Genomic DNA, 24786 nt, shown 5'->3' with positions numbered 1-24786 from the left:
AGCTCACCACATGGGATGAGATGAAACATTTAAAATCATGAATCGTCTGGTTCTATGACTTTCAAGACTGCATATTTCTGAAACCATCAAACCCATCATAGAAGTTTGACACACACCAAATGATCACACATTCCCCGCTCACAGCTCATCTCACACTCACTTACACAATGGCTCACCTCCTGAACAACACCGCCATCTTCTCACCATCCGTCGCCCGCGCAGCCGCCTCCGCAGCCAAAGACTGGTCATACATCGACACCTGGCTCGCCCGCAAATTCCCCTCCAACCGCCCCCCTCCACCATTCGAGCGCAATGCCGACACTCTCAAAGCCCTCTTGGCCCTCGCTGCTGCCAACGAAGCCGCAGACGAGGAGCGTGCTTTGCTTCTCCGTTTCGAGTCCGAGACCCTCGCCCAACTCCAAAAACACCAACCCAAAGACGACCTCCTCACCACAAGCCGTGAATCCATTCTCACGTCTCTCGAGGACTCACTCACTCGTGAAGGCTCAACAGCCCTAACCTCCCTCGCCCAACTCTCCCTCCAACTCAACTCCTCCTCCTCCCCCAACCCAGTCTCTTTAGCATCAGAGCTCTTGTCCCTCCAATCTCAACTGGCAGAGCTAGAACAAACCCTCGCCAGAATCGACGTCTTGACTTCGTACATCTCCTCCGAGTCAGAGGCGCTCTCAAAGTTATCATCCGAAATCGACGCCCGCCCTCGACCATCGTCGTCACATTCGGAAGAAGAAAACAACAATAATAACCTTGACGACAACAGCAACACAACCACCAAGAAAAGCGAGGGCTACCACCCCCATCCCTCGCTCGCAAAGTCAAACCTGGCTGCTCAGCGCCGGATCAAGACCCTTGCGGCCCGTGTTCAGGAACTGTCTGCGCATGCATCCCCCAATCCATCCGCTGATAGAGATCAGAGTGTAAGCATTCAGGAGATTCACGTCCAAGAGCAGGCGTATCTGGGGTTGTTGCAGCAGAAGAAGGAATTAGATGCCCAGCTGGCTGTGTTTGCTGGATTGCCACATGATATTGACGCTGCGAGGGAAGAGTTGGAGAATCTGAGGATTGAGTTGACGAGGGTGACGGAGAGGAGGGATAGTGTGTTTGAAGGGTTGGTGGAAAGAGAGACGCCAAAGAAGGGGAGGAGCGGAACAATTGGGAGGAGGTGATACGAGATTGGCATTATTGAATGCCTTTGTCGGCCAAAATTCAACTCTATTTCAACGTCTCATAACTATTCGACACTGCGACGACGACCCTCCATGTGCACCAAAATCCCATCATTGATTCTCAGATTTATGTGTCTCCCTTTCCATTCTCGGGTTTTTCTCCGCTTTTTCCTTCCGCAGCAACAGCCCCTGTGCCATTCTTGGCAGCTTTGCCATCTCCAGTGACATCCTTTACCACCTCGGCACTATTCCTCCCCCTGACACTCCCAACTGATATCCCATTAGCACTCTTGACATTCTTCCCCACATCATCATTCTTCCCCTCTTTAACCCCATTTTTACCCCCTTCAATCTCCTTCCCATTACTATCCTTCACCGCCCACCTGATACTCCCCCTCTCCTTACCCCCACTGGAACTAGCCGTACTCACCGTCCTCCTCCCGCCCTCCTCAACAACCCCATCAACACCATTATCCGTCTTGACCCCCTCACCACTCTTCCCAGCGTTAGTACTACTCGCAAGACTGCTCTTCCTCCCAACATCCCCCTCCTCTCCTCCATTACCACTCACAAGACTACCCTTCCTCGCCCCAGCCTCAACCTCCTCCTCCCCCTTTTCCCTCTCCTCCATCTCCTTCTCCTCCTTGATCCCCACGCCCGCCTCCCCAACCCCCTGACTGTAAAACTGACTCGCCTTCCTCCCGAGGTTATGCTGGTTGTAACTCCTCGTCGTACCCCCTTGGCTCTGGCTCCTGACCGTCGGGTGGCGCGTCAGGCTCAAGCTCCTGCTTGAACTCCCTCCTCCTCCTCCGCCGCCGCTCTGAACAGCCGATTCACGCGTCCGGCTCTGATTCCGTGCTTGCTGTACAGGTAGCGCATTCGGCGGCTGACGAGTCTGACTACGGGCTCGGGTCTGGCTTTGCGAGCGTTTGTAATCGTGTTTCTGTTCAATCGCTGTCCGACGATGACTGCGCTCTTCTTGACTAGCATCCGGTTGCTGTGATGATGGGGGTCTGGCGGGTTGGGTCACTTGGGACTGGGTTGTTTGCGTTGTTGGTAGATGGTCTAGAGATAGATTGTACCTGTTAGAAGAATATCATCACTTGAGCTTTGGTCACTCAATGTTTTTGTCTTCTTTTGTTGTGTGGCACTGAGCAAGCAAAAAGGCAGGACGGACCAAGTATAGGAGGGGACCAAAAAAAAAAAGAAAAAAAAAAAGCCAAACCAAGGCATGCATGATATAAAGTAAACAAAACGAGGCCAACTTTGCTATGCAATAAAAAAACAATAAACCCCAAAACCAAAAAATCATGTAAATCAAGCACCAAGCAGTCAAAGCCATCAACCAAACTCGCGCGCTCGCCTGCTCGCTTCAGAACAAAATTGACAACCAAAAATGGGTTCCAAAAGGACAGGCAGGTAGTGCTGGGTGTTGATGCGGGGCAAACAACTTGCAACAAGAGATTCGGATCAGGGGTTCCGCTTGCCTCGCCCAGCCACCCCAAACCTCCCCAGCTGTCTCCCTAGTCCAGTCCTGGTCTTTGGCGGCGGTTCCGGTTTCGACGGTGCCGAGTTCGCGTTATTCGTTCCGCCGGCCGGAGAGTCCCTACCGCCCCCTCCTGCATTCCGAGGAGGGCCTGTCCCGCCGCCTTCTCTTCCTGTCGCCGGCTTCATGTCCCCGGTTCCATCGCCCCCACCTATCCTAAGATCTCCTACTCCAAACGGAGAATCATCCGTGTCTGCGCCCAGCCTTTGTAGACGCCTTGCCCTTTCTTGCACCGTCCGGAACTTCTCCAAGAGCTCAGCCCAACGGATGATGCCTTCTTCCCGGCCCTTCAATCGGTTGGGGCGATCAAATGAGGGCACCGACGGTGTTGTTGCGTTGCTGCAAACATCATGTTAGTAAGTGATACTGTCAACAGGCATGAGGTGGGACGTACGGTCTCGGCGCAATATGCAGATACCCAATGGAACTAACACTGTTCAACCGGTTTTTGAGAGCCGCAAAGGCCGATGATTGCGGAAGAAGCATAAGAAGGCCATACAAGCACTTGTACAGATGCGGGTATTTCTCTGGCTCCAAAAGCTGGAGACGAAGGTCTGTTTGGGCAAACTGTCAGCACCATTTACCATTCCACACGCTGAGGGAAGATCAGACATACATGTAAAGACCGGCGACTCCAGGAGCTGCACCAACTTGTCAATCTGAATGAGGATGTTGACTGTCATTTCAAGCTCGGCACTGTTGTAAGGTTAGTAGACACACTTTCACTGCGCAGAGGGAGAAGCATACAAGATTTGTAAGAGGTTATATGCCTGCTCATACGCCTGCGCCAATAGACAAAGCGAGAACGTTGCCACAGCGTTATAGCACCACGATCGAAAGAGCGCCACGAAGAATGTTTGTCCATCCTGTAGTCATAGTTAGTAGCTTCTCGACGCATTCAACAAATTCGGCACAAACCTTCGTCTCCAGATTCCTCAACCGCTTCCTCAGTTCTGCCAACTCTGGTGCCGTGATCAAGTTGTTGTTCAAGTTCTGGACCATGATACTAGCAAACTCCACATCCTCTTCCTTCTCGATACAGTCCGCAAGCGTCCGGTATATCCGTTCCGCGCTGAGGCTGGTACAAAGCTGGCGAATTATCAGGTTTCCTCTTGTCTCGAGCAGCTTCCGGTCCGTTGAGAACAGCTGCAGCAAGTTTACCATAAAATTGGTGAAATAGTCGTCTTCGCTATTCCTTGATATCTGTGAAAGTAGTTGCAAATCTTTGGTGACGACTGCTTCGGCTGGGTCAGAGAGTGTCTTGAGAAGTGCAGGGAAGGTGCCATCGTTAAACGCCAGCACTTTTCTGGGTGCTTTGCGGTGCAACATGATGAGCCACGTGAGGGCAGCGACACGGGTGGCTTCGTGGTCGTTCAAAAACAGCAGGGTTAGTGAGTTTACCGCAGCGGCATAATCAAGATCTGCTTGTGGTTGCAAAGCGCCAGACGTGCCCAGGGTTGGAGTCCGTGGAAGAGGCTTGCCCGTGGCCGGGGTGGGACTTCGTATCTCAAGCTCTCTCGAGCTGGAAAGGGATGCCCGGGCGCTTGTGGTTCCGTCCTGGCGATCGCCGTGCGGCATCCTAGACAGCTGGTGCGGAATGGTTGCGAGCTCAGCATCGTCAGAGAGTGAGACGACATAGTCCATCAGTGACGTGTTGACCCTGGCGGCAGCCTGGCGAATTGACTCAACCCCACTGGCCATTGCTGGCAAGAGATGAGCTAGAATCTTGGGAGTAAACGGGAGTACCTCCTCCGGGCAGATGTCAAGAAATTCGACAATCCAGCGGAGCGACTCCAGCAGTCCATCTTCTTCTGGATTCGGGGTGAGATTAGCAGTCTTTTGGCGACCGTTGTCGAAGGGCGGCTTACCCAGCGGTGAGTCAAGTGTGGCAGTCAGAATCTCCAGAATCGCCTTGTGGTTGATCTGCACGTCTTGGCCTGGAACCCAGTCATCCTCGCTATCCAGCTCATCGTCGTCGGCTGCCGTTTCGGAATCCACCTCGTCGCCTTCTTCGAGAGTGGGGCGTATGCTCCCGCTCTCAACCGAGTCCTCTCTTTTCCGTTTGCCTTCGCCCTTTGACTTTTTGCTCTCGGCGATCCCCTTCTTGATGCGGGCGATCCTCTTGATCTCGTTGAGGAACTTGTCCAAGCAGCCCTGCGTCGCCACGTGAACGTCCCGGTTGGGGTCACTCAGAAATCGCAACAGGCCTCCGAGAAATTCAGGCAGGAAAGTGACAAGCTCCAGGTCTGGAATAGAGTCCAGGAGAATAATCCAGCCCACAAGAAAGGTCCGTGTGAAAGGGTTGATGGCATAAATGCGGTCACGAAGAAGTGGTATAAACCTCTTCAGGGAGAAGGCCGTTGGCAGTTCATTCGTGTCATCCAGAACGTCCTTATCGTCCTCTTGGTATGGCGGCGGCTGCTCCAAGACGGAAACGTAGGTTGCTGCTGATTCTGAGACGATATCTTTGATGAGACGATCGAGCAACTCGGCACCGTTCTTGACTGACAGTTCCGAGTCGGCACCAAGCTAGAGGTGTCGAGAGAGAAAGTGAGACAAGGGTATGCGGGAAAAAGGAGAACAAGTGAGACTGCCTACCTTGCAGAGGGCATCGAAGATGTGGTTGAAATAGATGAGGATTTCGCCCTTTGCGACCTTGGCAATGTTATACATGGCCTCGCAGGCATAGTATCGGACTCGTGCATCCTGGTCTGTGAAGCAGGCTAGGACCGGTGGCACAATGACCTCAAGGTATCTGGCGAGTTCCTGTTCGTAGCAAACCGAAGGACGGTCACGGGTAAGCAAGAGGTCGGTAGCACGTAGGTGTCATGCCACCCAAATGGTGTGACGGTAGGGGAAGATCAGAGAAGAGGAGGGAAGACAAGAACATACAGAACCCAAGGCAATGGCAGCAGCGGCCAGGCCGATCAGCCCACCGTTGCGGGCATGGGGCTGGTGGACAGCGTAGGCATAGTCGTTGCACAGCTGGTCGAGAATGGCCTCAATTCTGGCGTTATCCTGTTTGGCAACTACCTCGCGAATGACGCGCTCAAGACTGTGTGAGAGTTTGATGTAAGTTACATTCATCCTTTGTCATAAGAAGGAAGCCATTATCGAATCAGGGGCAAAGTGGAGGGGAAAGGGGCTGTTTGCCTGCAGCCTGGGCGGGCCCGGGTATGCAGCTGTCTATGCAATGTGATGTAGATAAAAAAAAAAAAAAAAAAAAAACATACTCGAGAGCGCCAACCTTGCGCTTATCATAGAGCTTGTCGTTCAGGGCGCGCTGGATGGTGGGGTCCATCACGCCGGTTCTCGAAGACGGGATTCCTTTGGGGCCTGGCTACTCGGGCATGCTGTTGTAGGGAGATGAACCAGGAGCGGGGCTTTGACGAGAAGGCTCCCCGACTCACGTGGTGAACACGGGAGCACAACTCGGATGGTCTGCCCGGAGTCCGGATCCGAATGGGAAGCTTGGTCTGCCGAGACGGACCTGTTGTGTGGTTGACGAATTCGGCGTCTTCCGAGCCGAGCCTCGATGACGGAATGCGTTCACTCTGAGTGCTTCCCGCTCCTGACGTGGGGTAACTTTGACCGTTACTGGAGACTGAGATTGGGCTTTGATGAGTGTCGAACAGAGCGGTTTGGTCTGTCGGGGTATCAGGCAATACTACTACACCGGACTCCTTTCTATTCGAAATGTGGAATATGCCGACAAGATAGCGAGATGGACAGATGGGCGATACAGAGGTGCGGTCGGTGTAAGTTGGTTGCTGGAGGTGGATGGTGGGAGGCTCGACGGGGATGCTGCCCGCGAGTGCTGCTTCAAGGGGTTCGAGGGGCGGGGAGTGGAGGCTGTGGTTTCCCAAGAGGGTTAAAGGTGACAGTCGTGGTGGACAGGGATTCGCCTGCAATCGTTTGGCGGGGTTGATGGGGTTAGGCAGTCTTTCGCACTGTGCCCAACCTTCACTTGTGTAAGGAGCTCTTAACACAGTTTCTGTCAACCATCTGCCCTTCAATCTTGGTACTCGCCGTCGCTGCAGTGCAGCGCTACATGAGGTCGGCGAGCAGCGAGGACCTCACACGTGAGGTGTTTGTTTTGTCTACTCGGTTTCCAAACAAACTGTCTGTTGCTTCAGTGAACAGTAGCTTTACTGTTGTGGAACGATGCCCGCCTCTGATGATTTGGTTGGAAGGCTTTCCCATCCCACGTCTGAGGACATACTCGACCACCACCAACCACTGACAACCTATCTTCTCCTTGTTTAGGGCACGTGTCATTCCTTGACTTGGGACATGATTGCTTCTCCTGCTCTTGAACTAGGCCACCACCATACGCTGATTGATAGCTAGAAGATCCGCTACGCAACTACCCATGGCACCAGTATCACGAGTCTTTTATATATGCATATCTACCTTGTATTCAGTTCTGTTTCTCATGGCATATTCCACTGGTGTAGCCTTCCACTGCACGAGTTGACACTCAGAGATCGGATCGTCCCCTGAACAACTCGCTGGTTCAACGATGCACTGTGTGCCCGGCACATTGCTGTGCTATGGTTGGCCTCGGACACAGCATCTGATGCCGAGCTCTTGGGCATGTGGAAGGGGCGCTGGACTGGCTGTAGTGGTATCACCCTCGCTCTGCTTCTGTGCATTCTTGTATAAGCCAAGGGTCGATGGCTTGCTCACCGGTCCTCAGTTGTTCCACCCTGTGTTGTACTCCAGGGCTGGATGTACGCCATTTCCATGTGTCGGGTGTCATCTTGCGGCTTACCAAAAGAAGCCTGACCCCTTCTTCGAGTCTACTGTAACCTCTCGTTACAACACTCCAGTACTTTCTCCTCTTCAACGAGCACATAGAGAAGCTATCGGGCACGCGTTGTGTTCATCATTTGCTTCTTTGCCTCCTCCAACAACATGGGGCGTGAAGAGACATGGCTGACAGGGGGGTCAGTCGGCAGAAAAGAAGCAACGACACGCTGTGAGCTTGACCTATCATCCACCAGCTGTACCCGTCATGGCCACGTTGTTAAGACATCATACTTATCCAGCCAAGTCAGCCAGCCAGCCTCTTCATGGGCGAGAAAATGTCTCATGCCGTTCGAGTTTCATGGTTGTCAGCAACATATCTAGTTCGGACGAGCATGAGGCCGCCCAAGGGAGGCTGACGCTCCGAACATTCCACGAGGAATCAGCCATACAGATACTCCTAAAGAATGCCTCGGCTCCGGGGTAGCCACGCAACGAAAGCTCCCTCCAAGTGGGGGTGGTTGATACCAGCTGTCAATGTAGATGTGTGTGGTGCAAATTTCCATAGCCATAAACCTGTTCCAGCAACTAAAACTCTTACACATCGGAAACGTAAGATCATCTTGCAGAGATCTTATCTACTTTCACATCAACCTGCATATCATTCCCTGTCAGGAGACGTTAACAGCATGTTCGGAGTAGCAGCAACCTTGAATTCTTCAGTATTCTAGCCCATCATGTTTTTTCACCAACCCCTTGTCATGTCTCATGACATTCTTCCCAATACCCCCTCCATCGACCTATGTCCTCCAATTTGAGGAACTACTCCCCTTGCTACCACTCCCCTCACTCTTGCCATCCTTGCTGCTGCTTCCATCTTTCTTGCCCGATGGTGATTCGCCGCCCTGCTTGCTTTGCCGCACCGTGGTTGCTGCCCGTCTGGCGAAGGGGTCCTGTTGTTGGACATGGTGAGCATCTACATGACATCGAGTGAAATGGGGAAGAGGCTACCACCCACCTTGTCACCTCTTGCTGCTCGGATCCGCTCGGCTGCGGCTTCGTCCATCTTTCTCTTACCCATCTTTAGAACTTTGCGGAATCGTAATGAGGAAGTGAGATAAAGAAAAATGGTGATGCTGATTTGAAAAGGAGAAAAGGCTGGCTGTATGTAGGTAGGCGGGTGTGTAAGGTGGGTAGGATGATGATGATGATGATGTAGCAGTGATTAGGACTTCCGGCGTTGAGAGTGTCAATTAAACTGCTAGCACAGTCTCGTTGTATGTAGTAGGTAAGAACCGTAGGTATAATAAAACTCACAAGCTTGCTTGCTCAAGAAAATCCTTCAAACCTGACAGAGAAGGAGGGAGGGAGGAAGGGCACAAAGATATATCCCCCATTCATACAGGGTACCACGACTGACCAAATTCCTCGGTCACATTGCTTTTTTTAATATACTTCTTCTTCCTCAGCAGTAGCAGTGAGTTGCAACGATCGCAATGGTCATCTGAGTAGGTAAGTGGCATGGTGTGTGTGCCCGGGTGTGTGTGTGTGTGTGTGTGTGTGTGTGTGTGGTCTTGGACTATCAAAATCGGTTTGCCTTCGGGGATAGTGGCTAATGAAAAACTGGGGGCAAGCAGAGATAAACAATCGGAGACGCCCGCAAAAACAAGTGGGATAAAGCCTATGCACGACACGACATGGGGACACTGGCGGAAGGCTGCCGGCATCGATCCATCGAGAAGCAACCATCGACAAGCAAAGTGAAACCCATGTCTTGTCCTGACGTATCTAGCCAATTTCTTTTGTGTTTTCTCAACTATCTCAAAAGAAAACATAAACTAGGGCCCCGGCATGGCCCAACATGGCACCACTTCTTACACTTGAGACTGCTTGGCTTACGAGGTTTGATGGTGAGAAGCGAGAGGCGGGGGAGACCGAGATGCGGTTGTAACCAGGGTAGTTAGTGCCCTCCGCTATCACTCACACCCATGCCTACACTCGTTTCTCCCCAGTCCCGCGGGGAGGATCTTAGGTAAAAAGACAGGGTAGACTGTCTGTGACGTGCATTCTTCAAGTCTTGTATTTCCGGATTGCTGGGAGCACACTTCCCTCTCACCCCCCAGCTCGCAAACTCGACCCAGATGCGAAACATCTTATGACAATCTGTTCATTGGTGTTGCTTCTTTTGGTCAGTTAGTTTATTAGGTGCCTGCCCAGGCCGTGTTCGTAAACCTGACGAGAGCACAATGTCGGCAGCCGGTTCGACCTCGACCACGCTCCCCGACTCATCAGTTGGCTTTAATGATGGGAACGAAAACATGCAGCAAGGCCCACGGCACCAGAACCGGAGAATCTCATTCGTTCAACCAGAAAAATAAAGAAAAGAAGCAAACAAAAGAGTGGAGTATTAATCACCAGAGACCGAAGCTACGGTAGCTGTCCTAGAGGAGCAAAGGAAACCAGCGCCCCCCTTCAGCAGCTCTTCCTCCATCAATTTCTTAAATCTCGGTGAACCATGATGAAACAGCCAAATGAGAGCGAGCCAGGGCACTCGACCACCGCCAACCACGCCATTACCTGACAGCTTGCCTCGCCAACTTGCGCGCAAGAATTGGGGTACGGGTCATGATGTCGGAATCTCAAGTACCAGGGTAGGATTGGGTTCTGCGGATCTTGGTCCGTGTCCCTTGGAGCTACTGCATTATCTGCATGCAAGAGGCGGCAAGATGGGGGGCTGATCCAGGGCCCTGGCTCGTTTTCTGTAACCCAAGAATCCCCCCCATCAACCCCCCATCACAGTAGTCCCTTGGCTATCACGCACTGTGAGCGGCGACCTAAAGGACCTCGGCGATCTCATTATAAAAGGATGGCTCCTCGTTGGCTTGCAGAAGGAAGAGTCTCGTGACTATTCCTTGATCTTGGTTCGAATCACGCAAGAGATCTAACGGTGGGCCAAAAAGGACTGCCTCATGTCCCCTCACTCTTCACACACCTATCCAAGAGGAATCAAAAGTCCTAGTCTATAGAATAAGGTCAACTTTTGAGGGTTATCACTACAGCTAACCTTCCAGCCATATACAACCTCACACTCCTTCCCACACCTCATCCCTTTCTACTCATCTTCCCCCCTTAGTGATGATGATGATGATGATGCCCCTCCACCCTCCCCTCCCCAATCATAACCCCCTGACACTTCTTCAAAATAGCCGCCTGCCTCGCCACCTCCCCCAACCTCCCAATCACCTCCTTGTTCCCATCCACAAACCCAAAGAGCGCATACGGAATCCCGACCTCATCGCAAAACTCCTGCACCAACCTCTGCGTCTTCCTCAGGTTATGCCTCGGAATCCTCGGAAACAAATGGTGAATCGCCTGAAACTGCAGACCACCGTGAAAGAAGTCCAGCCAGGTCGGGCAATCCACATCCATCGTCGTCCGCAGCATCTTTTGCGGGAAACTCTCATCCACCCCCAAATCAGCCGTCGACATGGCGAAGTGGCTCAGCGTGATCTGCACATGCAGCGGGCAAGTCACCATGTGGCTGACCATCACGAACCAGAACCTGTTCCAACCGCCATCGACGGACTTGTACAGCAGCTCGTACCCAAACCAATACCAGAAAAAGACCTGTCCAGCAAACTCGAACCAGCGGTGCCAGGCCGCCACCCCCTTTTTCGGCCCCTGCCCGAGGATCAGATACTCCATCGACAACCGGTAGAGGTTGAACCTCCCAAAGAGCATGATGACATAATACAAGTTGTGCTGCATCGAAATGAAGAACTTGGCAGCAGCATCGTACGGCATGATCCGTTCGTAGTACGTCGACCTCAGACTCGCCAAAAAACGGTGGGAAATAGCAAAAAACGGCATGTGCTCGATGTCGGGGTCGTGCTCCGGCGAATTTGTCACAATATGGTGGACGTTATGACTGCGTTTCCACCATCCCAACGACAGCCCTCCCAAGAAATCCGCAATGATGATCCCGATAATGGTATCAACCTGAAAATTGTGCGTAATCCCCATGTGGCCGGCGTCATGGGCGGAAAAGACAAGCTGATGCCAGAAAACACCAAGGAAGAAAGCGCTGGGGATGTACCACTTCCACTTGAGGAACAGCAGCATCAGGCCAAAAAAGGTGATGTACCGGGAGCATTCGATGGCGTAGGCGTAATAGTTGCAGTCATACAACCCATCAGCCTTGATGCGGTCGTGGAGCTTGCGGTACTTCTCGACGATGACCTCTTGGGTATCCTGGTCAACAGCCGGGTATTTGTCCAGGTCAAGCTTGATCTCCTTGCGTGTGAGGATGTCGAGGTGGGCCATGCCGTCGAGAGGTAGACTCCCATCACCATGAGACTCCTCTAGCGACGATGCCGAGGTTATCGACGCAGCACTCGACCCCATTGATTCCTTCACCTGTCTCTTCCGCAAAGCACTACCGTCAACATCAAACACTGGCGAGGGTGGTCTAGACTCCAGCTCGCTCGACGGTGTGTCTGCCGTTATCGTCACCGCCGGAGCCGACAGCCGTCCAGAATCATCCTCCTCTTCCACCTCCATTGCCCCATCCTCAAGCCGTTTCCTATATTTACCACCTTGAATAGGCGGCAAGAAATTATTCCACCTTCCTTCGATCCTTCCAACGCGATACTTGTTCATCATCGCCCTCGCCTCAGGGGAATGAAGCCCATTGACCTCATCCGTAGCATCCCTCCCCACCATGTGCTTCATCGCCTTGTCACCACCAGGGTGAAACTGCATAAAGGCATCGACCTTGAGAACATGTCCGTCCACGATAACCATGTGCTTCCCGTCAGCAATCTGAGCCTCGATCTCCCGGCGGCTCATCAGCGGGTAGGTGCGTTCCTTGGTTAATTTCGCCATGGTTGCCAGCGTGGTCGTGTAGTGAGTGATAGAGGGAGTCCCTTGTCAAACAAACAATTGAGAGCTGGGCTCCTCAAGGCTTGTAAAGTAAAAATCCGGCGTCGTCTCTCTTCAAAAAATAGCCATATCCGGTGGTGTGAGGCAAGGGGGTGTAGTTGGTACTGGTGCATCCACGTTTTCCTGATCGTCGTCTTGTCCCAACAATAACAACAACAATAACACCAACTCCAAATACCTTCAAACCCCTTTCAATCCAGCTCAAATCCTCCAATTGATCTGGAGTGGATTCAGATCATTCGTCGTTCATGCGTAGGTTGCTCGTGGGTGGCCTACAAGGACAAAAGAATGAGATAAGAGAAAGGGGAGAGGTTTCTATATCGAATGGCGTGTCGTTCGAATTCCCACTGGCGATGCCTGAAAGATGGATGAAATCGGACCAGTGAGATCCCCCGTGTACCCCCCACTTTCCACATGTGGTACGATCGTCGGCCTCCTCCTCTCTTCCTGCCAAGGAAAATGACAACACACCGTGAACTTTGACATGCATATGTGAAAGGGTTAGGGTTGCTTGGTTGCTTCAACATATAAGACGAACGAACAAGTCAATGCCACTATTTATCATGCTGCATAAGACTTCAACCCCCTTGACGTATTCTGTGGTCATTATAGTACCATCATACAGGAAATCAACCTTCTATGTTTTGACGCTAGATAAACCATAGACCTCATGAACCTTTCCCATCCAACCTGCCGTTGCTCTAAAAACAAAATTGCTCCTCATGCTGCTCAAGCTTTTCTCTCTTCTCGGCACCACGAAACAAAACAACAGCGGCCAGGGATAAATTATAAATACTGCTTTCAAATGCCTTTACCATCCCGGCTGAGTCCATTCACCAATGCCTGAAATGAGGAAAACACAACTACAGTACAGATACACAAGAAAACCTCCTCCTTTCCAGCACCCTAAGCTTTGTCTTATTTAGAAATGGATGGCCTTGGCGTGGGTGGCCATGGCAGCCTCCTTGAAGGCCTCAGAAAGAGTAGGGTGGGCGTGGCAAGTGCGCGCAATATCCTCGCTGGAAGCACCATACTCGAGCGCAAGAGTGCCCTCAGCAATCATCTCACCAGCGTTGGGGCCGATGATGTGGATGCCGAGAAGGCGGTCGGTCTCAGGGTCGGCGAGAATCTTGACGAACCCCTCAGTGTCGAGGTTGGTCTTGGCACGGGAGTTGGCGCTGAAGGGGAAAGTGCCGACGCGGTAGGGGATGTCGGCCTTCTTGAGGTCCTGCTCAGACTGACCAACCCACGCAACCTCGGGGAAGGTGTACATGACGGAGGGAATGCAGCCGTAGTTGACGTGGCCGTAGCCCTTCTTGATGTACTCGACAACAGCAACAGCCTCCTCCTCAGCCTTGTGCGCAAGCATGGGGCCGAAGGTGGCGTCGCCGACGCAGCGAATGTGGGGGATCTTGGTGCGGTACTCGGCGTCGATAATGACACGGCCGCGCTCATCGAGCTCGAGGCCGATGTTCTCAAGGCCAAGACCGCCGGTATAGGGGCGACGACCAATAGCAACAAGGACGACGTCAGCATCGAGCTATAATCAAAGTCAGCATACCGACCTAGTCAGCTTCAAAGTCACAATCAAAACATACCGTCTCCTCCTTGCCGCCCTTGGCAGCCTCGGTCTGAACCTTGACCTCATCACCAGTCTTCTCGCCGGAAAGGACCTTGGTACCGGTCTTGAAGGTGATGCCCTGCTTCTTCAGGATCTTCTGGATGCCCTTGGCAACCTCGGTGTCCATACCGGGACCGCCGATCTGGTCGAGGTACTCGACAACGGTGACCTTGGAGCCCAGGCGAGACCAGACGGAGGCCATCTCGAGACCAATGATACCACCACCAATGACGACGAGCTTCTCGGGGACCTTCTCGAGGGCAATGGCGCCAGTGCTGCTGATGACGGTCTGCTCGTCAATCGTGAGGCCGGGGAAGGGGGTAACCTCGGAACCGGTGGCGATGAGGATGTTCTTGCCAGTGACGCTGGTCTCGCCGCCGTCGTTGAGCTCGACCTTGACGGTGTGCTCATCCTGGAAGCTGCCGGTACCCTTGATATACTCAACGCCGTTCTTCTTGAGCAGGAACTCGACACCCTTGGTGAGACCAGTGACGGATGTCTCCTTGGCCTTCATGAGCTGTTGGAGGTTGAGCTTGACATCACCGACCTCGATACCACGGTGTTTTGTGTCGTGGAGGATCTGGTGGTACAGATGTGAGTTGTTAAGGAGCGATTTTGATGGGATGCATCCGACGTTGAGGCAGGTTCCGCCGAGTGTTCCGCGCTTCTCGATGCATGCGACCTGTGAGTGGGAAGGGAGTACATGTTAGCCGCTGTCCCGCATGATCCAGTGCCGAGCTGTGTGTATCGTCTGCCAACGCACCTTCATGCCCTCCTGGCCGGCCTTGATGGCGGCAACATAGCCAGCAACACCACCACCGATGATGACAAGATCCTTCTCCTCTGCGCAACTTGTCAGCGCCACTCGGGACCATACCGGGATTCCTGGGTTTGTGGGTGTCGGTACTGACCAGACTGGGAAGCATAAGTCCTGGACCATCTGCTCGCAAGGGCAATTGGGGAGCTACAGATGCGAGAGATCAGCAACAGCGCAGAAAGGGTACCGGTGTCGTCATGGGCGGCTGGCTGGCTGGCTTACCCTGATGGCTTGAGGGCGGACCTGACAGCGGTCCGGCCGAGTAGTAATCTCTGTGACAGCATCTTGGATTGTGCTAACTTGGGAAATCAAAGGAGAAGGACGGAAAAAGTAAGGATGCGCTGGATCGTGGAGGGTGTGAAGGCGGTTGTTTGTTCGAGTGCGACAACCTGGAAGCGGGACTAGACAGGGCGTCGCAGATGGGAGTTGTTGGGAATTGGCGGCGGCATTCATGAAAAAATGTCCCCAGCTTATTCCGCCCCGGTCACCACCTCCGTCCAACCGTCGGGTCACACCTGCTCCCCCCAGGGCTCCAGGGTTCCATGAGGCCTGTGGGCCCCCCTCTCAGCCCGGAAACCGGATTGGCCCCAGGGTTCTCGCGGGACTTGGCCCAGCCGGGAGCACGCTAATTTTTAGGTTTCCACCCCCCGAAGCGTCCTGTCAGTTGTCAAATCCTCCACAAAGCCGCCAGTTCCCGCCCGCCCAAATCCCGCAACAAGTGCCACCCTCGTTAGACGTGCAGCCACATGACCGCTAACATTCTTCGCGGCATCCTGGCTCGGGTCTAAATATCCTGTCGTCGAGAAGCGACGGCCGTGAGGCGAAGCGTTTCATAATCAACATGGAGCGACCTGGCTCAACGTCACCCAATTGAACGTAGAATGCTTAATCATAGACATTCGAAAGCGGCACGGAGATGCTCGATGACAACATCTTGCCCCGGAGCTTTATCGACCGAATTGATAGCAGAGTTGCAATGAGTTCCTCGCTTGGCTTATAAACATCTCAATACCCCCGAGAATAGCCACTCATACTCTGGTTAACCACTGGTAACCTATGTGTTTCCGAGGCCGATGGCCGCTGGTTTGGCATTATTGATTTTTCTATCCTGGTATTCAACACCTCATGAACAGGTCAAAAATTACAACAACTCTTCGGCTGCTACGACGGCTTGTAGTGCCGCCTCTGCCATCTTGCACCCTCCCCTCACCAACTTTGTCTCCTTTTTGCTTGCAGTCAGATCCGTCTTTCTCGTGACCTTCTTCAAAAAGTGCTGCAACTGAATGGCAAATTCAGGGGCAGTGTTGACAGCCGCAAACACCTTCGTGATAACCTCTTCCCCAGGCTTCTCACCTGTCTGGCACTCCAGCAGCAGCGTGTTGAGCATGATCTCCATCCAGTTTCGTGTCCTCTTTTGCAGATAGGCGAGATTCAGCCGCCTAATGGCGATCAAGCTCATATGCCCACTCGCAATCAATGAACCCACCATCTTGGCCGTGTTGATTAACCTTTGGGTGCTGAACTCTTCCTCGAGCTCTTCCTCTTCCAGCTCCTCGTCCTCTTCCACAAAGCCAGTTTCACCCATCCTGCCAAACATCTTCCAGAGGCAAGTCTGGAATGACCACTTCACCTCACGCATGTTCTCGCAAACCTTTCTGGCGATGAGAGTGTAGTAAGGGTTGTAGTGCTTCTCAGCGCCAACGCATTTGGTGATCACAGTCGCGATCTCCCTTTGGCGTTCCTTGTTGAGGCGGAGTTTGAGAATCCTGATATAGGCGTCTTGGACGTCGAGAGCTGACAAGATGGTGACAAAGATGGACCGCCGGACCTCGGTATTCATGCCTTGCTCTCTGGCCAGTTCCAAAAGATCGGGACCTTCTTCAAAGTCATCTAGCACGATGCTTTCGTCGTCACTGTCGTCATCTTCTCGCTCTTCAGTGGCTGGCTTTTCTTTGGCATCCTTCTTATCCTTGGATTTGCCTGCCCAGCTGGCACCAACCAACCACCATTTTCCAGTCTTGTCAGCGTCTCGGATATCTTGCAGCCCGATGCGTAATGGTTCCATTGCCTTTAGTTTCCTTGCCTTGAGCTGACCCAGTGTCTTCTTCATTTTGGCGGTATGCTCCGAAACAATAGCTGACGCACCGGCTCCAGCCTTGAGCTTGTTATTTTTGAGATCTGTGATGGTCTCAATCATGAACTTGGTCCTAACGGTCAGGTTCTTTTCGCCATGCTTCGCCACGGCTCCTGGAATCAACGTGACAATGTCTTTGAGAGCCATTGGGTCGTCCGTGCGGAGGGTAGTACCACACATCCGCACAATTCGAAGCAGTAGTTCAGCATTCAGCTCAGAAAGGTTATCCAGAAGGGTACGAATGTAGTCGAATATCAAGCCTGGGCCGATCAGCTGGAAGTTGTACAGCTGTGAGACGAATGTTATCAGGTTTGATGTTTGCTTCGGTACATCTGGCCCACCAAGTGCGGCCTCCTGAGCTTCCTCGTAGTACTTGTCGTAGCGCTCTACCACCTCCTGGATCAATTGCGCTCCAAAGTCCGTTCCAAACACTTTGTAGGCTGCAGAGGCAAAGCCGGCCGAGAGAATAAGGAGTGTGTCTGGCAAGCTTGTGGGATCACACACTTGAATAAGGAGTAAATCAACGAGGGCGGATGTGACGTGCTGTCGAGCGTTGTCTCTGTAAAGCTTCTCAATTTCGCCGAGAATGGTCAAAAGGTTCGCTTCAGTAATCCTGTTGACAAGGCCTTGTGTCTGCCGACGAACTCGGGCCTCCAGCTCTGATTCCGAACCTGTGGCTTTGCGTAGTGATGGAGGGACATATTTTGCCGTCTGCCCTGTTGTTGGAGCAACATAGGGGTTTTCGCGGACTTTTTTTGCAGGTGGTTCTTCCATATCCTCATCCTCTGATCCAAAGTCATCGAATCCGTCCTCCTCACCCTCATCGCTTCCTTCTTCGTCTTCTTCACCATCCAAACCATCTCCTTCACAACCGAAACCATCCATATCCTCATCCATATCATCCATGTCCTCGTCGCTATCCCCATCCTCGCTCTCGTCAAAGTCTGGTTGTGCTCGCTTTTTCTGCGTCGATGCAGCGGCAGCAGCCTCCGCCTTCCTCCTCTTCTGAGCCAGCCACTCATCTGCCTCGGCCTTGCGCTTCCGCTTGTCTGAGCCCCCATCTTCCAGATTTCCATCTAACTCTCCCAAAAGTTCACCCAGACCGTCATCGATGAATGACTGTGGCAGCTTCTTCTTGCCCTTCATCCCTAGTTTCTTTTCCAGAGCTGCAATCTCGGCATCATCCTCGGCGAATTTATCCTTCAGCGTCTTGGAGAGCTTCTTATTTGTTGGTGGTGGGGTATCTTCGTCCTCCTCGTCCTCCTCCTCATCTTCATCTTCATCGTCCTCTTGCGAATCTTCGTCGTCGTGGTGCTCCCCGTCATCACCCATGTCCTCGTCCGAGTCCTCATTTAGGATGCCATCTGACAGCTCATCGTCTTCATCATCGAAACCCCCAAAGTCATCTTCATCCTCCTCGTCAGAGTCTGGCTCAGGCCTTTTATTATTCTTCAGTGCGGATTTCGGTTCGGCTTTCGCAGGCGCCGCGGGAGACTTCTTCGGGGGTTGAGATTTTGACGATGATGGCTGATTTCGCTGAGGCGCGGGCGCTTGGCGATTCCGAATCGCATCTGATCTTCCAGTCCTTTTGCCCTGTCGCTCCGCCTTGCGCTGCTCCTTTCTCGACGTAACTGTCGTGCGATTGTCTCGTCGTTTATGGTTATCTGATGCGCCCAGTTCCTTGAGAAGATGCGGCGGCAGCGCTGGCCGCTTAATGGTGCCCTGTCCACGAGGAGCCATCTTTTATCGAACAAAATTGGTGTCTCAGAGTATCGTGGGTGGGCTAACCGGCTTTGCGCTCTGTATTCCGTTGATTCCTGAAACTCCCCCAAAGTCTTGAACTTTTTCTTATCGATAACCGCAGCGCACCGTCCTAAGATGTCAAGTGGGGCCCACTAAATCAAACCGCGCCCACTTTTGACTTCACTGCGCTAACTTTTGGGGACCCCACAGTATCAGCCTGGGCAATCCCGCCAGTCTCCATCAACGGGCAACGACAACGTACTGGCGGGGCTATCACACACCCACACTCACACTACAACCCCAAGTAACATCTCTATTTTCAGTCATCGCACACTTGACTCGCGAGCGTGTTGAGAGGAACGGGTCTCATAAACACACAACCATCTCTCACCAGGGCACTCACCCCCAACCCACCACCCAAAATGAGTAAACACCTATCCCAAGACGAGGTAAACCCCCTTCCTCCCCCCTTATCTCACCTCTCACACACTGACACTCCATAGTTCTTCACCGCCCTCACAGCCCTCTTCACAACCCAAAAACAATCCCAAAAGGGCACCATCCTCCTCACCCAAAAACGCTGTTCGTTACCCTCCCCCCTTCCCAACCTCATCACCCCCCTAACAAACTCCCCCAGACTCCTACGACGAATCAGCAAAAGAAACCCTATCAGAACAAGAACATGAAGAAACCCTCACCACCGCCCCCCTCCCCCAAGCCCCAATCCTAATCCGCGCCTCCAACTCCAAGTCAAAAGAGGCCCGCAACGAGGGCAAAAAACTCAAGCTCTCCACCATCGTCCAGCCCGACGACCTCGACTCCTTCTACGCCCGGTACGCCGACGTCTGCAAGGCGGGCATGAGCGGGCTCAAGCCGAGGGACAGGACCAAGCGCAAGGCCAAGGAGAAGGCGAGGAGGAAGATGAAGACTCAGGCGTAGAAGAAAAGTGTGCCCTATTGTGCTGTATCTAAATCAGTCTGAGCCAGCCAGCCAGCGGAGAGCTGAAAAAAAAAAGATATCCATGTGTTGGGGATTATTAAACAGCTTAATTTGATAACTGGGATATATAGATTACCTGGTCACATCTCTGCTTTGATGAAGAGGATATGGACGGACCCGATGGGTTAGTCACAATGGCGTAAACATTCCATTCCTGAATCCAACCACCCGTGGTGGACTTCGATTTAAATTGTTTGTTTGGAAGGTCGCAAAAGACATTGTCAGATGTATCCCCGCTCTCCCGCCCAACGTGGTTGCCTCTAACAACCGTCCTTGAAGTGACAAATACTGCGTTGACAAGCTGCAGCCAACTGCAGAAACACACGTCCAATATACATATGAGGACAATAACGGGTTCCAAAAAAATGAGTTTATATTCAAATCGGTGGCAAAATGTCCCGAGATGTACCATGTATGCCGGGCTTGCTTTGCCCCTAAAATGAAGCCCACAACGTCAGACGCATATATCTCCCAATTACCGAAGAATTCATAAAACCAACGCAGCCGGGGGGTATCGATTTTCCAAAACACAAAGCACCTTCAACTCCCATTTCCTTTCATAAGGATATCGTGATCCACAACCTTTTTATAACGGTGGATGGGCCGAACAGAGTTGCGGTATTGCAGGCCATATGAACTGGGGGCCATCCATCATCTCGCCAACGCCATCACAATCAGCCAGGACCCAAAGCATACCAAAAACGCCAGCACCAATGACAGCACCAGTATCATGCTCTGACGACGGCCGATCCTACACTTTTTCCACATGCAAACTCACCACACGCTCTTCAAGTCCGCGAACCATGGCTGACCAGCCCGCTCCTACGCATCGCACACACCCTTACCAACAAGCCTATCGTTGCCCGGCGCCCTTCCTTCGAACGCCGCCATCAACGGGATAATCAGATGCTATTCGCTGTACATTCTAGGGGTTTAAAAGCCGTCCGATTTCCATTTTCCGCGGCGCCAAGAGAACGGACAGTCCCAATCGAGCAAAAACACTGCGCACCAAAAATTTTTGCGTTGCTGAGACCCGAGTGTTGAAGACTAAAAAGTCGAGTCTGTAAACCACCTCTTTTCATTCCTCCTGACATAAACTACCGAATCCTCCACCTCCCCATTAGAAAAAGAAACAAAACGCAATACAAACAATCTGCTGAGGGTGAGGAATGTCGTCAGTGTTGTGTCGAACCGAGGTGCTATTGAATGCTCTGGGCCCATGTCGACGGGAATAAGCGACGAGATCATGTAAACGAGTCGAAGAGCTGAAGTGATATCTTGTGGCAGCTTTGACTCATCCAATAACGTTGATGACTGTATTTGTCGACAGTGGCTGTTGACGATCCAATGGCTGAGTTCGATTCGAGCACAAGCAAGTGTTCATGCTTGGTTTACATGATCTGGTCCTGAGTCAATCCACCATGGTCGGTGTCCATGGCGTCACCACCACCCTGGTTCAAGTACTTGACGTAGCTCAGACCCAGAGGCCGGCCGCCGTACTGATATCCTTGAAACTTGTTGATGGCGGTTTCGGCGGTGTCGGCATTGTCGAAGCGAACAACACCGCTGCCACGCGAGCGGCCACTAGGCTCGTACTGAATCTCGGCCTGCTCAACCTTGCCGATAGTCGAGAACAACTCAACGAGATCGTCATTGCTTGTAGACCAAGGAAGCTAGGGTATTGTTAGAAACCATCAATGGGCATCGTGGGTGAAAAGGACACTCACGTTGCGAACGTAGATAATCTCGTTCTTCTCAGTGCCGGCGGTGGCGTTGTCAGTAAAAGGGTTCGGAGGGACAGAGCCATCGCCCCCTGGAGGACCACCGAAGCTGGGGCCGCCAGGACCACCACCAGGACCGCCGCCATAGCCTCCACGACCATAACCGCCGCCGCCAAAACCACCGCGACCGCCGAAGCCTCCACGGCCGCCGAAGCCACCGCCGAAGCCACCGCGACCGCCGAAGCCACCGCGGCCACCGTAACCGCCAGCACCCATACCAGCATTGGCGAAACGGTCCTCCCTAACCTCAATTACGCGACCTTGCCAGTCATAGCCGTTGAATTGCTGAATAGCGTTTCTCGCATCGTCGGGGGACTCGAATACAACAATACCAGAACCCTTGGGGCGACCGTCGGGGCCGAGATGAACATCGGCGCGAATAACCCCACCAGTTCGTGCTGCAGTTGCACTTGTTAGACTCCTCACACATCAGTCGCATCAGGTTACTTACCGGACTGCCGGAACAGATCCTTCAGGTCTTGCCAACCAATGTTGAACGGCAGCTACAGAGGTTGTCAGCATCATATTGCCACGTTGGCAATGAAGAACCGGAATGGGGAGATATGACAAACGTTGGACACGAAGATTTGACGAGCACCACCCGGGGGCCCGCCTCCTGGAGCTCCACCTCCCATGCCGGGGTTAAATCCTCCTCCGTACGGAGCACCACCGCCAGGGCCAACAGGGCCACCGAAACCACCGCGGGCACCTCCTCCAGGAGGACCGAAGCGAGGTTCGGCCTCACGATCCTATCCATTGTTAGCGTCACAGAATGGCTCCGCTCGTTGCCGGGTCCGGGTACTTGCCTCGCGGACATACACCAGTCGCCCCATTAGGTTCTGATTGCTGAGCGTCGCAACGGCATTCTGAGCCTGCTCCCTAGTGGCGTATTCCACAATTCTATGACAGTCACAAGGTTAGCACTTTGTTCTCGGATTGACCGGTGTGCATGAAGAAACTTACCCGCATCCCTAAATATCGTCGTGGACAGCGTCCCAACCCGTCAACCCAACCGTCCATCAAATAACCAAACAGAATAGGAACCACAAAGGAACCAGCCAAAATCACTTGTGAAAGCCCACCTTCGACATTCCATTGGGAAGAAGCAATACGTCGGCATAGAGAACCTCACCGGCTGTGAGAGGTCACGTTAGTCTCTTCCTCCATTCATTCCTTTCCCAAGTGCCATCCACTCACCCTGCCTCATAAAATCCTTGAGGTGGTGCCACTTGACGTCGTAAGACAGGTTGCCGACATAGACGCGGCGGTCCTGCTGCGACGACTCTCGAATGTTATTCATGACGTTTTCGCGGTGAACGGCACGATCTTCGAACGATCTATGAGGAGCTCCGTTATTGTTGTATCCTTGTCCTGATCCTCCAGCGGATGCGCCCTGTCCAGTCATGGGCGAACGGCTTCTTCTCCGATGACGACTCCGTGAGCGGTCACGGGGCGAATATGACCGACGGGTACCGTTATTCGGACTGCGGGAACGTCCACGTCTGGGAGAGCGCGACCTCTCACGCTGGTCACAATGTCAGTATGTAACCATGTCATGTGACTCGCCAGTATATGTCTTTGTCTCTGGCACGCCTAAAGCGGGGGAGCGCTGTGATGATCCTCCAGCACCTAATCATCAGTGATCATGGCATTGGACTTTCAACACAAAGAACCCACAGGTCTCAAACTCATCAGGCCGAAGAGCTCGAAAGCGCAAACACCAAACCACATATCTGACTGACGCCAGGTGGATGGGATGAGAGTCAGGTCTGACTACCAGTCACACCATTCCTCCGAGAGCTTGCGGCTATAAGAGATAGCCGCCGGTCTCATCAAAACGACGAAGAACAGAGTGCACAGGCCAAGAATCAGGGCAGATACTTACAGGGCGATAGGTATCACCGGAGTCAGCTAGAGAGAGAAAGAGAAGGTTAGAAATCGGTCAGAAACGAGATGTTGGAAGAAGCCAGTTAAGGTAGGGTTGGTGATAGGTGGGGAAAGAAGAAAAGGAAGTGAAGTGATTGAGGGATGGCAATTTGAAGGAATGGTAGGTAGCACTTGAGGGGGGTGCGGCGGGGTGTGGTAGTGAGAGAATCCGAGGATTGTGGATCAGGATGGGAAAGACATGCAGGCTGGCTGAGAGGGAGGGGGGGGCTGATTGTGAAGGTACATGTATGTATGTACGGGCGGATGGGTGTATGTGGGTGGTATGTCGAAGACCAGGCAGTGCAGGTAGGAAAACTGCAAGACACTGCAGCAGCGAGGGGCCCTTGTGAGTGGTAGAGCGAGCGAGCAAGGCTCGAGGACCAACCTGCACCGACTGCCACAGACTGGCCCTGTGGAAATCGACCAAAAAACGCCGACTGGGCAGGTCCTGGAGATTTGGGGGTTACAAGCGGCAGTAACACGTCACTGAGGCATCTGGGATAATGCCCACGATCGAGGTGTTCCGGCCTGGAGTAGTCCGTCCATTCCAGAACCGCCCGGTGCGTGTGGATGGACAGAGATATGTCCTGATGTCTTGCTGGGGGTGTGTATATGCAAGACTCGGGACGGGGATGGGATGAGGGGGAGGGGGGAACGGAGCGGAGGGGAAGAGGCAGGCATCTTCGGGAGGAGGCTCAATGAGGACGCGACTTGCGCACGCCCACCTGGAGGGCCAGAATGGAAGCTGACAGGGCGAACAGCGGGGAGAGAGTGTTCAGTCTCTTCGTGTGTCTGGCTGGCTGTCTGGCTGGTTGACCGCCCGAATGGGCTGGCTGATTGGGAAGAGGGGGGAATACCTATACCGATGGTATCCAGGGAGAGGAATGCAATTGATGTCGTACTTACCCATGGTGATAATTGGAAAATCGAAATTTTCTGTCGACTTAGCCGCTTGACGGAGGGAAATTTCGGCGACGCGACGATTGGGTGCGGAAAGGGCAGGTGTCTGTCACTGCAGGACTTTGGGATGGTTGCTGTTTGGCGGACAGCAGCTGAGGCCAAGGTACGGCGCGACGTTCGCGCAACGGGCCACCGAGTCGGTTGAGGGCGGGAGAGGTGAGGTGACGGGGAACCTTGGGACCTGACACTGGGGTGCGGTGCTGTGGTCGGGTGCTTTGGCTGCCAAAATGTGATTTTTTTTCTTGCTGACAAGAGTTGGGCAGGCTTGCGTTTGGCGGCTCGAAAAAGGTTCAAAGGCGCGCTGCAAGGCCGAAAAAAGCGGGATCAAGCCTCAGACGGCAGGTGCGAGGTACAGCCAGAGGCAGAGAGGGTAAGGCGATGTTGG

General features: G+C 53.0%; 9 protein-coding genes across 9 annotated transcripts; 2 read left to right on the top strand and 7 right to left on the bottom strand.

The window, feature by feature from the left end:
* Window positions 1-119: 119 nt before the first annotated feature.
* Window positions 120-1184, top strand: QC764_505850 (uncharacterized protein; the record flags this gene model as incomplete). The annotated part of the gene is made up of 1 exon (XM_062947838.1): window positions 120-1184. One exon carries the CDS (start codon window positions 120-122, stop codon window positions 1182-1184), a length of 1065 nt encoding a protein of 354 aa, XP_062799089.1.
* A 710-nt stretch (window positions 1185-1894) lies between these two features.
* On the bottom strand, window positions 1895-6810 carry QC764_505840 (uncharacterized protein). The gene is made up of 8 exons (XM_062947837.1): window positions 5964-6810; window positions 5623-5785; window positions 5329-5496; window positions 3751-5259; window positions 3478-3596; window positions 3347-3426; window positions 3125-3284; window positions 1895-3069 (listed from the first exon to the last, which is right to left on the bottom strand). Exons 1-8 carry the CDS (start codon window positions 6029-6031, stop codon window positions 2655-2657), a joined length of 2682 nt encoding a protein of 893 aa, XP_062799088.1. The 5' UTR covers window positions 6032-6810; the 3' UTR covers window positions 1895-2654.
* A 689-nt stretch (window positions 6811-7499) lies between these two features.
* Window positions 7500-9279, bottom strand: QC764_505830 (uncharacterized protein). The gene is made up of 2 exons (XM_062947836.1): window positions 8498-9279; window positions 7500-8432 (listed from the first exon to the last, which is right to left on the bottom strand). The coding sequence occupies exons 1-2, from the start codon at window positions 8558-8560 to the stop codon at window positions 8280-8282; spliced, it is 216 nt and encodes a 71-aa protein (XP_062799087.1). The 5' UTR covers window positions 8561-9279; the 3' UTR covers window positions 7500-8279.
* A 1329-nt stretch (window positions 9280-10608) lies between these two features.
* QC764_505820 (uncharacterized protein) lies at window positions 10609-12363 on the bottom strand (the record flags this gene model as incomplete). The annotated part of the gene is made up of 1 exon (XM_062947835.1): window positions 10609-12363. One exon carries the CDS (start codon window positions 12361-12363, stop codon window positions 10609-10611), a length of 1755 nt encoding a protein of 584 aa, XP_062799086.1.
* A 606-nt stretch (window positions 12364-12969) lies between these two features.
* On the bottom strand, window positions 12970-15142 carry LPD1 (dihydrolipoamide dehydrogenase precursor; the record flags this gene model as incomplete). The annotated part of the gene is made up of 5 exons (XM_062947834.1): window positions 12970-13960; window positions 14019-14723; window positions 14805-14884; window positions 14953-15005; window positions 15081-15142. The coding sequence occupies 5 exons, from the start codon at window positions 15140-15142 to the stop codon at window positions 13343-13345; spliced, it is 1518 nt and encodes a 505-aa protein (XP_062799085.1). The 3' UTR covers window positions 12970-13342.
* Window positions 15143-15999: 857 nt separating this feature from the next.
* On the bottom strand, window positions 16000-18732 carry SGD1 (suppressor of glycerol defect; the record flags this gene model as incomplete). The annotated part of the gene is made up of 1 exon (XM_062947833.1): window positions 16000-18732. One exon carries the CDS (start codon window positions 18730-18732, stop codon window positions 16000-16002), a length of 2733 nt encoding a protein of 910 aa, XP_062799084.1.
* Window positions 18733-18932: 200 nt separating this feature from the next.
* QC764_505790 (uncharacterized protein) lies at window positions 18933-19875 on the top strand. The gene is made up of 3 exons (XM_062947832.1): window positions 18933-19184; window positions 19239-19317; window positions 19373-19875. The coding sequence occupies exons 1-3, from the start codon at window positions 19158-19160 to the stop codon at window positions 19672-19674; spliced, it is 408 nt and encodes a 135-aa protein (XP_062799083.1). The 5' UTR covers window positions 18933-19157; the 3' UTR covers window positions 19675-19875.
* A 1121-nt stretch (window positions 19876-20996) lies between these two features.
* On the bottom strand, window positions 20997-22272 carry GBP2_2 (g-strand binding protein; the record flags this gene model as incomplete). Its single annotated transcript, XM_062940775.1, has 4 exons — window positions 20997-21407; window positions 21462-21913; window positions 21967-22018; window positions 22114-22272. The coding sequence occupies 4 exons, from the start codon at window positions 22270-22272 to the stop codon at window positions 21126-21128; spliced, it is 945 nt and encodes a 314-aa protein (XP_062799082.1). The 3' UTR covers window positions 20997-21125.
* A 307-nt stretch (window positions 22273-22579) lies between these two features.
* On the bottom strand, window positions 22580-23582 carry GBP2_1 (g-strand binding protein; the record flags this gene model as incomplete). The annotated part of the gene is made up of 3 exons (XM_062940774.1): window positions 23401-23582; window positions 22713-23040; window positions 22580-22650 (listed from the first exon to the last, which is right to left on the bottom strand). The coding sequence occupies exons 2-3, from the start codon at window positions 22918-22920 to the stop codon at window positions 22580-22582; spliced, it is 279 nt and encodes a 92-aa protein (XP_062799081.1). The 5' UTR covers window positions 22921-23040; window positions 23401-23582.
* Between the last annotated feature and the right edge of the window lie 1204 nt (window positions 23583-24786).

The sequence above is a fragment of the Podospora pseudoanserina genome, chromosome 5, assembly GCF_035222485.1.
Source record: "Podospora pseudoanserina strain CBS 124.78 chromosome 5, whole genome shotgun sequence".
Lineage (NCBI taxonomy): Eukaryota > Fungi > Ascomycota > Sordariomycetes > Sordariales > Podosporaceae > Podospora > Podospora pseudoanserina.
Note: the sequence above shows the minus strand (reverse complement) of the source record. Positions and strands in the feature narration are given on the sequence as shown.